At 47.9% G+C, this 17,767-nt stretch overlaps 1 protein-coding gene across 1 annotated transcript; it reads right to left on the bottom strand.

Moving 5' to 3' along the window:
- Window positions 1-15,444: 15,444 nt before the first annotated feature.
- On the bottom strand, window positions 15,445-17,149 carry LOC127052426 (zinc finger and SCAN domain-containing protein 29-like). The gene is made up of 2 exons (XM_050956022.1): window positions 16,432-17,149; window positions 15,445-15,482 (listed from the first exon to the last, which is right to left on the bottom strand). The coding sequence occupies exons 1-2, from the start codon at window positions 16,952-16,954 to the stop codon at window positions 15,445-15,447; spliced, it is 561 nt and encodes a 186-aa protein (XP_050811979.1). The 5' UTR covers window positions 16,955-17,149.
- Window positions 17,150-17,767: the final 618 nt, after the last annotated feature.

Raw genomic sequence — 17,767 nt, forward strand, 5'->3', positions numbered from 1 at the left:
GGAATCACCAGGGAAAAGCTTTGCTCTGTACTTTAATGCTAGACATGTCTCCTCAGTTTCACATTCTATATTGCTAGCGGGAACTGCCAAGGCATTTTTTAGGAGACAGGGACTAGGCCAGATTCTGTTCTCACTTGTACCAGCGGTGAACGCCACTGACTCGGCGGAGTTGGGGCTGATCTACCCACAGCTTTTGGACTATTGTAACTGTATCTGAGGAGGTACAAACTCCCAGTGTGGATGCAGTTACCCTTGCGTTACAGGACTTCTAGGGGCAGCACTTACTTCCCATTAGGGTACCAACATTGTATGTAGTCAAGCCCTTGCTCCTTAGTTACTCAGGGATGAGAGGAGAATCAGGCCCAATGTGTTTAAAATCCTCATGATGGGACTCAAACCAATACCTACTGCTACAAAACTGATACCTGTGTACGCACTGTATGAAGAGATTTCAATTTCTCATTCCAGTGTATGAGCGCTGTCCAGCTTACCTATGCTGCAGTGAGATTGCGGGGCACCACTTGGCTTCGTATGCTTCAGTATGGCTTCTTGGCTCCTCTCGCATTTCCAGACTCCAATTCCCTGGGGTGCCCTGTTGTTTTGCTGAGTTCCAGCTATTGTCTGACTAGGGGAGCAGAGGGAGGTACAGCATGGCCATGAGCTGCTCACCTTCCCATGGAAGAGGGAGAATGGATGTGACAGAGAAAACACATATGCAGCAGGGAGGGATAACGGGAAGAGATATGGAAGGGTGAGTGGCCAATAGGGATAAGACAGGCAAGGGGGAGGCTGAGGGTAGCAGCTGTGTCAAGATGACGGGCGAGACTGAGGAGGAAAAGGAGAGGCAATCATGCTGCGATGCAGGGAGGGAAAGGGAATAGAGAATATAGAGAATGGAAAAAACCCATCCTATCCCAACACAGAAGTTAGTCTCATTACTCTTGTCTTCATTACCGCCACCACTGCAAGCCCTTAATATGCTTGTAACACACCTTAGCCACACACAACTTGCAGTTGTGCTCAGACAGTGGTAGCACTGTGGTGGTTTCTTGCACTGTGAGCAAGCTTTGCATCCTGCCCTGGGATTACTGTGTCCCATTGTGGACAAGAAATGCAAGAGCTGCAATTAAAACTGTGCAATTAGACCTCCCTAGTGCAATCCCAGAATGCTCCTGTGAGTAACAGTAGGGGAAAAATTAGCATGGGAAAATATTTTGTACTTTGTATAATGACCCATCCACTCCCAGTCTTTATTCAAGCCTAATTTAATGGGGTCCAGTTTGCAAATTAATTGTTACTCACACCTTCTTGTCAACTGCTGGAAATGGGCCATCCTGATTATCACTACAAACGTTTTTTTTCCTCCTGCAGTTAATAGCCCACCTTAATTGATTAGTCTCATTCAAGTTGGTATGGCAACACCCATTTTTCATGTTATCTGTGTATATATATCTTCCTACTGTATTTTCCACTCCGTGCATCCGATGAAGTGGGCTGTAGCCCATGAAAGCTTATGCCCAAATAATAGTCTCTAAGGTGCCACAAGGACTCCTAGTAATAACATGGTTACTTTACTCGGGGTTGCCATGGCAGCCCGGATGCTACATCAGTGCCCTCTCCCACACTCCTGAGTTCTGAAAAGAGAGAACAGCAAAGGGTCAGTAGGGAAAGAATATCCAGCAAGGCTACCCTGCACCCTCCTGCTCCCAAGGAATCCTTCTTACCTCCCTGTGGCACCGCTAACAGCCTTCCACTCCCTCTGCTTACCCCTGGGGTGAGGCCTGCACTCCGTCAGGTGGAGGAAAGAGGATGTGGAGGGCTTGCTGGGTGATGTGGAAGGACCCAGACCACTCTCAATTGTGGATCCTAACTGTATGTTAATACAGCTACAGGGCAAGACAAAAACCCCACCAAAGCATGGACAGAAAGGCCATAGAGGAGTAAAACTAGAGTTACTGCAGTTCCTGATTGCCTGAGGCATGTAAAAGCAGATTCCTGGCCTCTCTGAGTACAGCCATCCGCAGGTGATGGTGCTCTTCCAAACAGATTGCACCTTGCAGCTCACCGTTGCATTTACATTGATGCAAATTGCAACAGTGCTGGTCTCTAGCATAGACTAGGCAATAGTGGTGAGTAGGCTGGGGGAAAGGGGAATTCTCACCTTTTGGCTGCCTGATCTTTAGCTGGAGATAATGTTTTCTGCATGCTAGTTGTTGCACAAAATTTGGATTCTTCAGAAAGCTGCCAATATTGCAGAAAGATCCTAATACAATAATGCCTATTGCCTTTGATTTCCTCTGCTGTGCGCTGCTTCCCAGGCACGCACATGTGCAAGCAGCTGTAAGACTGCTTGTACTCAGCAGCATTTATTTCCCAGACAATAGGCAGCCCAGAACCCCAACACTTGGGCAAGCCTGCGGTACAGATGTGGTACACACATGATTTAGAGCTGCAGACGGAGCTCACCACTTAGAAAGGATCAGCAAATCAAATGCTTAATTTGCCAAATGTTGGCTAGTTTCATCCACCTGATTATCCTGGCTGATAGTTACCATAGTCTGGTGTTTCTTGTCCTCCTGCTTGCAGAGTAAAGCTTGACAAGTTGAATCCTAAAGGAGGAAAATAACACTGCCTCCAAAAATTTATTGTGTTTTAAAAAGTCACAATCGTACACACTAATTTCCTGCATCTTGGGGGCCTGCCTCAGGGTGTTTAGGTGCTGAGAGTTGGTAGCACGGCCCTTCGCTGGAGTAGGGTACCTCTGTTTGGAGGATTCACACCTATTCTGGTTTTCTTCTTTGAACGTGTGTTTTTATGTATGTCTGAATCTTCAGGGTGAAGTGTAATAGCACTAAATGAATATCTTTGGAAGGTGAGGGTGCAGTGAAAAAGAAAGGGGAAAACCATGTGCTTGCTGGAAAGCTACAGTCTATTTTAGAGTGAGCTTCCTGACACTGTTTTAAAGCTTTCTCAATGGCACATTTAGATAAACAGTATTTTGTTTTAAAACTGGATTAAACAAGGAATTTGTGTGAATAAACCCCTTATCTCATCATCCACAAATCCTTTCCTTTTTAAGTAGCAATGATGCATAAAGGACATATAGTATTTTGAAGCACAGTAAATATGAAAATAGGATAACAATCCTGTGAAATTTAAAATAAAACTGAAAAATCAAAGGAGTCATAGAGGCCAGAAAGGAATCATTATGCTAATCTAGTCTGACCTCCTGCATAAACTTGGCAAAAGAACCTCACCCTGTGATTCCTGCATCATATGCATATCTGAATTTGAGCAGTGTTTATCAGCCTTCTCAGGTTGGCATCCCTTTATTCATGTCAAAAATTTCACAATTGCATTTCATCTTCTCTAAAAGTCAGTGTAAAAATAGATCAGTGATAACAACAATACTTCATTTTAGTCATATGTTTCAAGATATTGCTAGAGAATACTTGACCCTGAAGGATAAGGATGTGCAGGGAGTGGGGGAGAGACGTTTTCTTTGCTTTAGATTGTAATAAAATTTTCAATGCCTTGCCACCACCTGGATTGACTTTCATGATGCCGCCTAAACATCATGACACCACATTTGAAAGACGTTGAAGTAGAGCCTCTCTTTTAGGAACATCCAGTTTGGATTTAAAGGCTTTTAGTGGCTGAGATCCTACCACATCACAAAGAAAGTTATCCCAATGGTTAATTAACAATTTGCATCTTATTTAGAGTCTCGGTTTGTCCACTGGATCTTGTTATGCTTTTGTCTGCTAGATTAAAGAGTCATCTACTACCCACAATCTTGGCTTTATGAAGGAATTTGGAGACTGTGATCAAGGTGACTCTTAACCTTGTCTTTGTTAAGCTAAATGAATAGAGCTCTCTGGACCTTGAATCATTCTTTACCTGAATCCTTTCCAATTTGTCAGCATCATTTTGAAGTGTGGACCCCAGAACGGGACCCAGTGTTTCAGTAATGGTCTCAGCAATGCCGGAAGAAGCAGGAATAACACCTCTCTAACACTACTCAATAAACCCCTGATTACACTGCTCTACAGCCAAAATGCTTCTGAAATAAATGTAGTCCAACTTTACTAATTCTGGGTCATTGAGAATGAAAATGATGCTTAAAATTGTTGATTGGCTCTAGTTTTCAAGATATGCTATTGGGTCAGTATATACGACCCTTGACTTGGGAATGGCGGAGGATAAGTGAGTTATAAAGGGAAGGGATCTCAATTTAAACCAGAAATGACTAAAATACATCTTTGACTGGATCTATGAATAAATCTATGACTGGGTTTGGACAATACTTGCTTTTGAGGCAAAACAATGAATGATGCAATCTGAAGCTGGTATTGTGTCATACATGATATGAATTGCATCATGTTCTTCCTAGAAGTCATGGATGATGCAATCATAAGGAAGCTTACATCACTCTGCTGAACAAATTGCCCTATATCAGCTCTAGAAATCATACAGTGTCATGCTCTCTTATTTGTCAGTTTTTGATTTTGCAAAGGGACACATTTCTGTTTAGCCAAAGTGAGCAGAGATGCCTCTACTTGTGTGAACAGTGCAGGTAACTTCTGCTATGTTTGTGGTGAAGTGACTTTTGCATCACAAAAGTGCAGTATAACCACTATAGTTAAGAAAGCCTATCCCCTTTATTTTGGCTGCAAAATTGGAGATCAGGACAAGAGGTGGGCCCCACACATATGCTGCAACACTTGTGCAACAAATCTTCGCCAGTGGTTGAATAGGAAAAGGAAATCTATGCCTTTTGCAGTGTCAATGATTTGGAGAGAGCCAACAGATCATACCAGCAATTGTTACTTCTGCATGGTGTCTCCAGTTGGGAAAGGTGTGTCAAAGAAGAAAAAGTGAACTGTGCATTATCCAAACATTCCATCAGCTATAAGCCCAGTACCCCACGGAGAAGGACTGCTGGTTCCTGATGCACCAGAATCTTTCTCACTTGAGTCAGACGAGGAAGAGGAAGAGGATGAAACTTCTGGTCCTGAACCATCAATGTCACAGGACCCACATTTTCTCCCATCCTCCTCTTCTGAACCACACCTCATAACACAAGGTGAACTGAATGACCTTGTCAGGGATTTGGAACTACCCAAGAGTAAGGCAGAGCTGTTGGGCTCCAGACTACAGCAGTGGAATCTCCTGGCAGGCTATCAGGGCAAATGGAGCCCATCAATGCTTGCAGGAACAATCAGTTTCACACATACAGAATGGGAAGAGACTGTCTAGGACGGAGTATGGCAGAAAGAGATCTAGGGGTCATAGTAGACCACAAGCTTAATATGAGTCAACAGTGTGATACTGCTGCAAAAAAAGCAAACGTGATTCTGGGATGCATTAACAGGTGTGTTGTAAACAAGACACGAGAAGTCATTCTTCCGCTTTACTCTGCGCTGGTTAGGCCTCAACTGGAGTATTGTGTCCAGTTCTGGGCACCGCATTTCAAGAAGGATGTGGAGAAATTGGAGAGGGTCCAGAGAAGAGCAACAAGAATGATTAAAGGTCTTGAGAACATGACCTATGAAGGAAGGCTGAAGGAATTGGGTTTGTTTAGTTTGGAAAAGAGAAGACTGAGAGGGGACATGATAGCAGTTTTCAGGTATCTAAAAAGGTGTCATCAGGAGGAGGGAGAAAACTTGTTCACCTTAGCCTCCAATGATAGAACAAGAAGCAATGGGCTTAAACTGCAGCAAGGGAGATTTAGGTTGGACATTAGGAAAAAGTTCCTAACTGTCAGGGTAGTTAAACACTGGAATAGATTGCCTAGGGAAGTTGTGGAATCCCCATCTCTGGAGATATTTAAGAGTAGGTTAGATAAATGTCTATTAGGGATGGTCTAGACAGTATTTGGTCCAGCCATGAGGGCAGGGGACTGGACTCGATTACCTCTCGAGGTCCCTTCCAGTCCTAGAGTCTATGAGTCTATGAGACTATTGCTGGACAGTGACAAGAGATGCTCCATTTAATGAATACAAGAGACAAGCCAAGAAGCGCCAAGTAGACACTGAATAGGACTAAACTATGTACATAATAGTTTTTTGCCTTTTGTTTCATAATAAATTTTATTTATATAACCCTTTTGCTGATTTTTAAAGTGTTACATAAACAGGACAGGTGAAATATTATCATGTAAAGCAACCATAGACACATGAGAAGACCTAGGTTTACAATTGATGATTAAAACTCTACTATCTACACAATATACATAGACATAAAATGTAAAAACTTAAATATCTTAGAAACAGTAGCCAATCAGTTGTTTTAATTGTCATATTTGAATTCAGCACATCAAAATACATAATAAATATCACATTTTATCTCTGAAGCAGACGACTTCTCAAAAATTGTAGACCAGTGTTATATAACCAAGGATGGTGTTTGCTGTCTTGGCCACCACATCTCTCTGGTTCAGTTTCACCATCACCCTAAGTCCTTTTCTGAGTGGCTGCTTTCTAAAATGCAGTCACCCATTCTATACATGTGGCCTGTGGTTTTGAGTCCTAGATGTCTGATCTTGCATTTAGCTGTATTCAAATCTATGTTGTTCACTTGAGCCCAGCTAACCATTGTGACAGACCCAGGCCAGTGGGGTGCAGGAGGCTGGTAGAGGGCAAATATTCTGGTCACTGGGTGAGTGGTTTTCTGTTCCCTGAGTGACCAGAGCAGGGTCTGCACTAGAGTAGTCAGGAACTTGCTAGAACCAATTAAGGCAGACAGGCTGGTTAGAACACCTGCAGCCAATCAAGGCAGGCTAATCAGGGCACCTGGGTTTTAAAAGGAGCTCTCTCCAGTCAGATGGGAAGGAGCCAGAGGAGAAGAAGTGCATGTAAGGAGCTGGGAGCAAGAGACACAAGGAGCTGAGACTGAGAGGGTGTGCTGCTGGGGGACTAAGGAGTTGTCACGGAGTCCCCGGGCGATGCTCTGGAACTGCTCCCCACCAAGCCAGTCAGGACTTTGGGGAGCCTCCTCTCCCTTGGAGCAGACTTGTTCAGGGCAAGAAGCTCACACGTTTTCACCTCCTGGGTCTCTCCTTGGAGCATTCAGCATCCTCTGCCCCTCCGTGCGCTTCCCACAGCGAGCCTGCCCCAGCGAGGTCCTGGGGAAGCCACAGGGTCCTGCACCCTCACTTTGCAGTCAGACGTGACTCAGCCAGACAGTAACACAGAGGTTTATTCGATGACAGGAACAGGGTCTAAAACAGAGCTTGTAGATACAGCGAACTGGACCCCTCAGCCGGGTCCATTCTGGGGGGCAGTGAGCCAGACCCCCCCACGTCTGCACTTCACTCCTCGACCCCAGCTAGCTCCAGACTAACCACCCCTCCAGCCCCTCCTCACTGCTCAGCTCCTTTCCCAGGCCAGGAGGTCACCTGATCCCTTTGTCTCCAACACCTTCAGCTGGCACCTTTGCCGGGGAGAGGCCCAGGCCATCAGTTGCTAGCAGACAGAGTGTCAGGCATTTAGGTGCACTGGCCCTTTGCTCTGCCAGATACTTAAGAACTGCCACGGGGACACTGAGGCACCAACACAGTATTTAGAGAAAACATTAAGAACATTCCCAGTTCGTCACAGGAGTACAAGCGTTATCAGACACCAGGAGGAAGGTCCTGTGGTGAGGATAAAGAAGGTGTTTGGAGGAGGCCTTGGGGAAGTAGCCCAGAGAGGTGTAGCTGTCACAAGAGGCACTATAGACAGCTGCAAATCCGTAGGGCCCTGGGCTGGAACCCAGAGTAGAGGGCGGGCCCTGGTTCCCCCCAAACCTCCCAACTCCTGATCAGACACAGGAGAAGCTGATCCAGACTGTGGGGAAGATCACTGAGGTGAGCAAATCTGCCAATAAGCGCAGGACCCACCAAGGTAGAGGAGGAACTTTGTCACATCATGTAATCTAGATTGCTCTGTTGAACTGACCTGTCCCTGTAATTATTTACCTCTCCACCAATTTTTGTCATCTGCAAACTTTACCCACAATCATTTTTTTCTTTCTGCCAGATTATTGATAAAGATCCTGAAAGCGTGGGAAAAACCCATGGGCCTCTCCAGGTCTTTCATTTAAAGCTCTAGTAGGTGAATCTAAACAAGTCTGAATTAACCATTGTGCTGCTGCTGTAAAGCGCACAGCCTCCTAGCTCAATGCTGCATGGAAGGTCGGAATCTACTCTTCTCTGGTCCTTCTGTGTGCCACAGAGTTTGAGGCCAGATTCTTTCCTGAGCCAAGATCTGCTGGGTGCAGGAGTGTGTGTGTGTGTGTACATGAAGGAGTCCAGTCAGGAAGCAGGAAACAATCTTCTGATCCTGTCAGCCTGTCTTTGCCAGCCCTGATCCCAGCCTGGGTGTGAGAACTGCCTAGGGGTTGTTCCCAGTTTTGGCAGCTGCAAGTTGGTGGAGCTCAGCTGCCCTCACTCTTGCCCAAGAGCTGACTATGCCAGCTTTACACCGGCAAAGTGTTTCCCTCTGGGCAGATACTCTTTAGTTGACCAGCTAGAGCCCTGGAGAGAATCCAGCCTGTGATTGTCTTCTTCTGGCCATGGCTTTCTTATTTCATCTGCAAGCTTCTCCTTCATCTCCTGACTGCCTAAATCCTACGAGGATAGGTGCTGTAGAAATATCGGCGTTTGATAGCTCTGTGTCCAGCCCAGCTGCTAAAAAACATTGACTAGAAGAATCCAAATGGTGCCATTGCTTTGACCAAGCGTATCACCACTCCTTTATGTCACCTTTAACTAACTGCTGTAGCAGCTGGTATTGCTGGCCAGTGTGTTCAGTAAAGGAATTTGGCTGTGTCATGTAACTCCCAGTTTAAGCTATTGAATCCAGCGTGAGGGAGCAAATTAAACCAGAAATGAGCCTAAGGAGCACATGCAACATCTCAAGCCTGCATTCATCACCAGAAGCTACGGAGGTTAGTTTGCTATAACCATTACTACCAAGCTCTTCCCTAAAAGTGTGTGGGGGCCAACGGCACCTGAACTGTGGCCCCACCCCTTGCACTGCCCCTGCCCCCTGATGCCCCACACGCACACTGCCCCTCCCCTCAGAGGCCCCGCCTCTGCATTGCACCAGCCCCCCACCCTCTCACTGCCCATTCCCCCAAGGCCCCACTCCTGTGCCACCTCTTGCCCCCAAGATCCTGCCCCCTCCACGCACTCCTCTCCATTCCCTCTTCCCCATGACTTGCCCTTGCGGCTGGTAAGTGGGGGTCGGGGGGCATGGCCCCCTGTGCCCCCATGTTTAGGGCACCCCTGTCTTCTATTGTTACAAAGGAGGTCAGCAGTATTAGCCCCATTTTACCAGAATCAGAATTTCTTATGGACTATTCATTGCAGCTGAAGTTCTTGAAGGGAGGGAATGGTTAAAGCTCTGGTCACCAGACAATACCTGTTCCTTTCAAAAGGCCACTGATGTGCTGTCATCTTACTGCTCTATGGCTTTGTTACCCATCTTTCAAATGAGTGTAATATTGGCTATGCAACAGGGACTTTATGAGGCTTAACCAATTAATGCTGTAAATTGCTTAGGGACCCTCAGGTGAAGAACTCTATAGAAGTGCAAAGTAGTAAGGAAAGTAATTTTAAGCCAGCCCATCTCAAGGGTCTTGCCATTGGATGTTGCAGTGATACTCTGAGCACCTGCCTCACCGCTCTTGGTCAGGTTCTATATTCTGGGGAGTAATTTGTTAATGTTCTGGGCAATTGGACGGGGTCCTCTATGCCATCCATAACTGCCGCATCAGCTTTCAGGCGCATAGAAAAGCGGGGAGTCAAGACTGGGCGGAATGGAAATCCTCCTCTTGCTGAATCTGGATCAGTCTCCTAGCCAGAATTTAAATACTAGTGGAAGCTGGGTGGTTTGTCTTTGGAAACGTCCATTTTCTGTCTGCTTAAGGTGATGGTGCAGGAAGGCTTGAATGCTTTGTCAGCTTGGAGGTGACGAGGGAAGGGCTTGCATGTGGGCCCATGTGTCTTCTTGTGTCGCAAAGCACCGAGCATGCTCTTGAGCACTGTATAAAAATAATAATAACGAAGAGAACCAGGCATAGCTGCATCACCTTGGGCTGTGTCCGAGCCTTCTTTAGTCTCTGAGAGAGAGAGTACCCATGTGCATCGAGCACCTCTCTCCTGTACTGTTGCCAGCAGGAGCTGGGCTCTGGTGCTTAGTTCTCTCCTGTCGTTCTACTCCCACTCTCAGTGAAAGAGCTGTGAGTGATCTGGAGGTTGCAGAGTTGGTTGTTGGGCCACCTGAGACGTCTGTCTTTGCTTGTGAATAAGGGCAGTGCTAGCTCTACTCCCATGCTAGTTCCATATTTTCAGGCAATGCAGAATAAAAAAAGTATTGATTGCTCCTGTTCTTACGTGAAAGTGACACACATGGTGTTTATTTCCAAAGTCCTTTTCTAACCTTTACAGCGCTAGACTAGCACCAGAGCATGGTGACAGTGTTACTTGGGTTTGCAGTATAGCGATGTGGGAGCCTAGTAAGAACAGGACCCAGTGATTTTATCAAATTGGGCACTGTTGAGGGTCATTTGCCTGAATCTCACTTCGATTTTAAGGTTTTGGGTGTACCCAAAATTCTAGGGAAATCTTACAGGGGCTGAACAGTTCTGAACCAAGCCTGTTGGGTCTGGGTTCTCTGACACTGTGTGAGCTGTCGCTGGAAGTAAATAATGCTGGAAATCATGCTAAATCTGCGCAATTGGCATTGGAATGTGCCAGGCAGCACAGCTGGAAATCAGTCGTGCTTGAGACTCCTGAAAATTCAGACCCAGGAGTTTGGTTTATCTCTCCTGGTAACGGAGGTGCTACAGGGAACCCATCCCCATGGGGTAGCTTTTAAAGCTCAGCCCAAGCTGAATCAGATCCAAACATCGCCTGGCCAAAGCTCTGGCCTGTGCTAGACCTGGGGGTTAGTTCAGACCTGGCACTGTGAAGGTGATTAACTAGTATTGAGGTTATTGCTACAATTGCCTGCGACGTGCTCTTTTAATACAAAAGCATCTGGAAGCAGCGTGTGTTCTTCCTGTGTCCGTCTCTTTTCCCTCTTCTCTTTTTGGTCTGTCTTTCTGCTTCAAACACTGTGACTTGGCTGCCTTCCCTCAGAGCCTGTGAGGTGTCTCTTCCCTGACCTCCCCCTCCCACCGCTGCCCCTTTCGCAATCCCATGGTACCTCTTCTTTCATCGTCCATTGTTGTCTTCTCTTCTAGTCCCAGGACTAGGGGGTTCCTGGTGGTAATCAGTTGTGCATGAGCTCCCTTTGCAATGCTGTGGCCTAAAGGGCTAATGTGATCCTTGGATGTAGGAGCAGGTGTAGGCTGTAATATGTACAATGTATATTTGGGCGTTGGGACATGTGAAAAGATGCCTGCTTGTCTGGCCAGGAAAGAGAACAGGCAGGTGAAAGCTGAGCCAGCAATCCCATCAGGTAAACAACTGAGTTAGCAAACTAATCTTAGGGCTAGGCAGGAAAAGTGCTTGTGCAATATATAGTGATTAACTGTAAGAATGTGGTGAATGTGAGCCCCAGAATGTGGGGGCGCATTTTGCATTTAACCCTCTGCTGTGCCCTGTTTCGGTGGATTGATCAGTCTCTGAGGCAGGAAACGTGACATATTTCTTCAGCTCCAGAATCGGTCTGTGAACCTGTGCATTCTGGGTTGGGTGGCAGGGAGAAGTGGTCAGGGGAATATTGAATAGGAGTGGGGAGCGTATTTGGCACTGGTGTGGCCACTGCTGGAATATGTGTCCGGTTCTGGTGCTCACAATTCCAAGAGGATGTTTACGAATTGCAGAGGATTCAGAGAAGAGCTGCAAGAATAATGAATGGATTGAAAAACATGCCTTAGAGGGACAGACTCGAGGATCTCAGTTTATTTAGCTGACCCAAGAGAAGGCTAAGGGGCCACTTGAGCATGCTTTACAAGTGCCGGCATGCAGAACTGTAATTTGATAATGGGCTCTCCAGTCTAGCAGACAAAGGTGTAATAAGCTCCAAGGGTTGGGAGCTGAAGCTTCTTAACGTCAGCGTGGAAATAAGGGGTACGTCTTGAACAGGGAGGGAAATGTCATCTCTGAGCCTGGTGAGTGCTGATGAGCCATCCCTCAGCCTGACTAGCTGAGAGTGCCACAGCAATCAACCAGGGCTCAGCCAATCCAGGGGAAACCTCTAACCAGCTGCCCCCAAGGCCAGGGATAGAGGCTCCCAAAGAGAGCCAGTCTGCTCAGCATCGCGATCCCCTGCTGCTGCTCGGTGGTTCTGCCAGTAGGCCCCTGCCCCAGCCTTGTTCCAACCCCTGCTTGGTTCCTGATGCCTGCTCTGCTCCCCTGGGCTGACCATTAGGCCTGACTGCTGCTGATCTGACCCCACTTCTCAGTTTCTGACAGAATTAACCAGGGGCTGTGGCGGATTCGCCATCACTGACAATTTTTAAATCAATACTGGATGTTTTTTCTAAAAGGTCTGTCTGAATTCACACAGGGGTCATTTGGGGGCAGTGCTCTGGCCGGTGTTATGCAGAGCAGAGTGGATCATCCCAGTGGTCCCTTCTGGTGTGAAATCTAGAAATCTGTCTCCTCCCCAGCCTTCCACCATGCACTAGTGATTTCCTGTTGCCTCAGAGGATAGTCTTCATCACCCTTTGCCTTTCCCTACTTATTCCGTTCCAATTCCTCCATTACTGCCTTCCTTTCCTACTACTGCCTTCCTTGCTTCTCTCCTCACTCCCTCTCGCAGCCTCTCGGGCACAGCTCCTGAGACTCCACCCTCGCTCTGTAGTTAAGCCTATGCAGACTCTGCTTTCAAGGTCACCCCTTAAAGTTCAGCTTTGCTGGAAGGAAAGGAAAGTTTACAAGTTTTTCTTACTGACTCTTTGTTTTGGTTATTTTTGTGTGTGAAGCTAATTCAGTTTGTGATGAAGTGTTCGGGCTGGTTGATGCTGGTACATCTCATTGATTTCTAAAAGTGAATATGCTTGGCTATCTTTCCCATTGTTCTGTGAAAAGCAGCTATTGTGCTGTGGAAGAGAAAATAAGTTCTGACTGACAAAATCAAATTGGGGGAGATTTTCAAATGCAAAAACGTCAACTTGGTGCCCAGCTTCCGAAGACAAATTGTTACATTGGTTAGGGAACTGGAGTGCTGTGCCCGCAGCTCGTCATGCTGACCAAGATGGTCTCAATGTTCCCCTATGTTCCCCTTGTCTGTTGTATTCATCAGTCACCTCTTGTCTTACAGTTACTTTGTGAGCTTCTCAGGGCAGGGACTGTTTGTCTGGTGCTTAGCAGTGTGGAGTCCTGAGGTGCTACTGTCATACAAAAAATAAATAATAATCCTACCAGTCGATGGGAATTGGGTGCTGCCACAACCTGGTAAAACTCCCACTCTGGACACTCATCAAGCTGTTGGTTTGGTCCCCACATGTTGGACCCGTGGGATTTTTAGCTTGTTTTGTTCAGTAGTCTCCAGTGCTGTCCCATTTCCTGGCCTCTCGGGCACTCTTCCTTGGCAAAGACGCTCTGCCTGTTACCTCTTCATCAAAATGAAACCTTGTCCCAGCACTAGTGCTGATCCCTCACGGACACCCCACTGGTTTAATCGGATCCTGTCCCAGAGCTTGGACCTTGAGGGCACTCTGGGTTCCATAACACACCGAGTTTGTACACCACTCTCTACGTTAGATAGCACAAGAGAGATATAAATCAAGACAATAACACCTATATGCCACCCCTGCCTCAGTTTCCTTACTACACTTGAATGATTTGTTGGATTTGGGTAGATCCTCTAAGGCAGGAGTAGGCAATCTATGGCACGGGTGCCGAAGGCAGCACACGAGCTGATTTTCAGTGGCACTCAAACTGCCCAGGTCCTGGTCACTGGTCCAGGGGGCTCTGCATTTTAATTTAATTTTAAATGAAGCTTCTTAAACATTTTTAAAAACCTTATTTACTTTACATACAACAACAGTTTAGTTATATATGATAGGCTTATAGAAAGAGACCTTCTAAAAACGTTAAAATGTATGACTGGCACGCGAAAACTTAGATGAGAGTGAATAAATGAAGACTCGGCACACCACTTCTGAAAGGTTGCTGACCCCTGCTCTAAAGTGTTTAGAGCCCCCTCTGGCATGTGGCTTCTCTAAATCATTGAGTGTGTCTCTCTGTCTCTCCCCCCTCCAGCCAATTTTCTTCTTGCTCAGGTGGTCCTGCAGTTAGAAAAGGATACCCTGCTACAAAACATGCTCCTCTGTTCTTCCAGTCTCCGGCCCAAACTTCCTTTGTCTCTGTGAATCCCCCTGGGTTTTTACATCCTAGCACTAATTCCTGGTTTCCTTGTCCTGCTTCTGGGGAAATCCCATTCCTTCAAACCCCAGCCATAGTGATGGAGGGGAGGCCAGGCCAGATGTTAGTGAGTGGTGTTGCAACCTGGCATATGGGTGGCTGGGCCAAACCTGAATGGTGCTGTGCCCAATGTGCCAGGTTGCAATGCCCGGAGCGGGGAGCCAGATCCAGCCCTGTAGGACAGAAGCCACTGCTGCGGGTTGAGTATGGGTCAGGCTTGCTCTCCAACCCTTCCCTCTCTTCCCCTTCTCACCAGGCCCGTGGCCCATCCACAACCTTCCCATGGCACACCATTTGGGAAGCTCTGCTCTTTTGGGGGCTTGATGCAGGCAGGGCCAGCTCCAGGCCCCAGCGCGCTAATCTTGTGCTTGGGGCGGCATGCTGCGGGGGGCGCTCTGCCGGTTGCCGGGAGGGCGGCAGGCCGCTCCGTTGGACCTCTGGCAGGTGTCCCTGCGGAGGGTCCGCTGGTCCCGCGATTCCAGTGGAGCATCCGCAGACATGCCTGCAGGAGGTCTACCAGAGCTGCGGGACCAGCAGACCCTCCGCAGGGATGCCTGCAGGAGGTCCACTGGAGCCACGGGACCGGCGAGTGGCAGAGCACCCACCACTGCAGCGCTGGCCCTACACAGCTATACGAACACAGCTGTAACTCCCAGCGCTGCACAAATGCAATAATAAAAAATGTTTTAAAAGCCATGAAATCATTTATTCAAAATACAGTACATAAAAGGGCAGGGGGTAGGGTGGTGGACTGTACATTCAGAGGTTTGAATATGTCCTGCTTGGATTGCTGGTAGGTGATTGTACAGGTGTTGGTGGTCGGGGTTACCACGGTACTGATCTGCCTGCATGGCTACGAGTGACTGCATACAGTCAGTTTGGCGAGCCAGGAGGCTTATCAGCTGCTTTGTGCTTTTCTTGGTAGCCAATTCCTTTCTCCTGCTCTGTGTTTGTCTCCATTCATGCATTTTCTCTCTCCAGTCCTGCAGCCTTTTACTGTCTCTGGCGTACTGATTCATAACTGCTTTGATCAAATCTTCTTTTGATTTTCTAGGATTTTTCCTCAAGTTCTGTAACCTTCAGGCAGGCGGTGATAGGGCTGGATTATTCAAGGTCACTTAAAAAATCATAAATAGAAACATTTAATACAGAGGCTACATTGTTTATTATCACAGTGAAGGAGTTTGTAGACTTTTTGTAGCATCATTCGCACATACCTAACATAGCACAGAGAGGCCACGGCAGCAAAGGCATAGGCATGTCTAGCAATGGGGTGAATGTTTCTGCTGCAACTTCACCTGGGAAGGGGAACTGCCAGAGGGCTGGGGTTTCTGTGCATTGGGGAAAGCAGAGGGCAGGCAGTTGGGGAGCAGCAGTGGGGAAAGCAGAGGGCAGGCAGTTGGGGAGCAGCAGTGGGAAAAGTAAAGCAGAGGGCAGGCAGTTGGGGAGCAGCAGTGGGAAAAGCAAAGCAGAGGGCAGGCAGTTGGGGAGCAGCAGTGGGAAAAGCAAAGCAGAGGGCAGGCAGTTGGGGAGCAGCAGTGGGAAAAGCAGAGCAGAGGGCAGGCATTTGGGGAGCAGCAGTGGGGAAAGCCGAGCAGAGGGCAGGCAGTTGGGGAGCAGCAGTGGGGAAAGCAGAGGGCAGATAGTTGGGGATCTGCACTGAACAATCATCACTACATTTTCAACAGGATTTTCTACTGCCAGATATATCACTGCTGCATGTTACCTGGGAAGAGAGGGAGGGTCTTCTACAGCAATGTGGATTCCGCTCTGGAGCCTATGCAGCTTGCCTGTGTGCAGCAATGGTTCCCCCACCCCTCGCTGTACAGTGGCACGGACGCGTTAGCCTGACCGGGACAAGGACCACGGTGGCTCTCCCTATAAACTTGCGCAAGCACATTGCCCATGCTCTGGCTGCAACTTTTGAAGAGATTACCGAGGCTGATTGCAGAGATGTGTTAGACCAAATCAATGGGCTATTCCACATCTAGGCATGCATGCATGCAGCCATAACCCCCACCCTCCTCTCACAAAACATTGCCATCCTAAAAATAAAATCTGCTTACCGGGAACACGCTCCTCTGCTTCCTCTTCACCAACAAGTTCCAGCTGCTGCGACTGGCTAGCCTCCTCCTGGCTTGAGAAGAGCTCCTGGCTGCATGCCTCCTGGGACTCCGGGGAGTCTCCCTCCACCCCAGTAGCCTCACTCTCTGCTTCCTCTACACCCTCCCCCACTTCTCCCTGCTCTGAACTCTCCATTGTGGTCCTTGGATTGGCGGTGGGGTCACACCCAAGTATGGCATCCAGCTCCTTGTAAAAACAGCAGGTCGTGGGGGCAGCTCCTGAGCGGCGATTTCCCTCACGGGCTTTGCAATAGGCACTGCGCAGCTCCTTTACTTTAACCCTGCACTGCAACGCGTCCCGTTCATGGCCCCTTAGCAGCAAGGACTTTGATATCTGCCCATAGGTATCATAATTTCTACGGCTGGAGCGCAGCTGTGACTGCACAGCTTCCTCACCCCAAACACTGATGAGGTCCTGCAGCTCAGAATTGTTCCATGCTGGGGCTCGTTTGGGGCGTGGAGGCATGGTCACTGATTGATTGATTGATTGCACTCCACACCTGGCTGAGCAAACAGGAAGGGGATTTTTAAAATTCCCGGGGCATTTAAAGGGCGGGTCACCTGAGCCCAGGGCAGTGGAGTGTGAAACGATGAGCAGAGTGGCTGAAAAGGTATGCTGGGATACCTCCTAATACCCTGGAGGCCAATAAAAGTGCTGTTGGTGTCCACACTTGATGAGCAATGCTGCATCACCAGCCCTGGAATTGCTACACCCGAGGCAGACCAGGTGTACAGCCAGCGCTGCAGCCAGGGAGTTGCAGCGCTGGCCGTGCTTTGCAAGTGTGGACACAGAGAGAGTTGCAGTGCTGTAACCCCATCACCAGTGCTGCAACTCTCCAGTGTAGCCATGGCCTCTGTGGTAACACCAAGCAACTGCCTTGTTCTATCTGGGAGTTTGACAGAAAACACCTACTCTTACAAGCAAACACCCTCTTTCCTAAATCCAGGGAAAAGAGTTTCAGTTTCAGCTAGTACAGTTAGAGCTGCATTTAGCTCTGTTTCACCAGTTTTACAGATTTGCTTCTACATTTTAGTATTTTCTTGAAGCGTTTCCATTAGGATAGGGGGGGCCAGCCTGAGCCTGAGAAGGAGCCAGAATTTACCAATGTACATTGCCAAAGAGCCGCAGTAATACGTCAGCAGCCCCCAATCAGTTCCTCCCCTTCCCCGCACCTCCCACCCACTGGCAGCCCCACCAATCAGCGCCTCCTCCTCCCTCCCCACACCTCCCAATCAACTGTTTACTGGTGTGCAGGAGGCTGCGGGGAGGGGAGGAGCG

The sequence above is a fragment of the Gopherus flavomarginatus genome, chromosome 5 (assembly GCF_025201925.1).
Source record: "Gopherus flavomarginatus isolate rGopFla2 chromosome 5, rGopFla2.mat.asm, whole genome shotgun sequence".
Taxonomy (NCBI): Eukaryota; Metazoa; Chordata; order Testudines; family Testudinidae; genus Gopherus; species Gopherus flavomarginatus.

What these genes read in the sequence shown, in the direction of transcription:
- LOC127052426 (XM_050956022.1), bottom strand. Translation starts at nt 16,954, where the DNA reads ATGCCTCCACGCCCCAAACGAGCCCCAGCATGGAACAATTCTGAGCTG. An exon ending in AGCAGAGGAGCGTGTTCCCG is followed by an intron (nt 15,483 to 16,431) that starts GTAAGCAGATTT and finishes TGATTTTTTAAG; the next exon opens with TGACCTTGAATAATCCAGCC.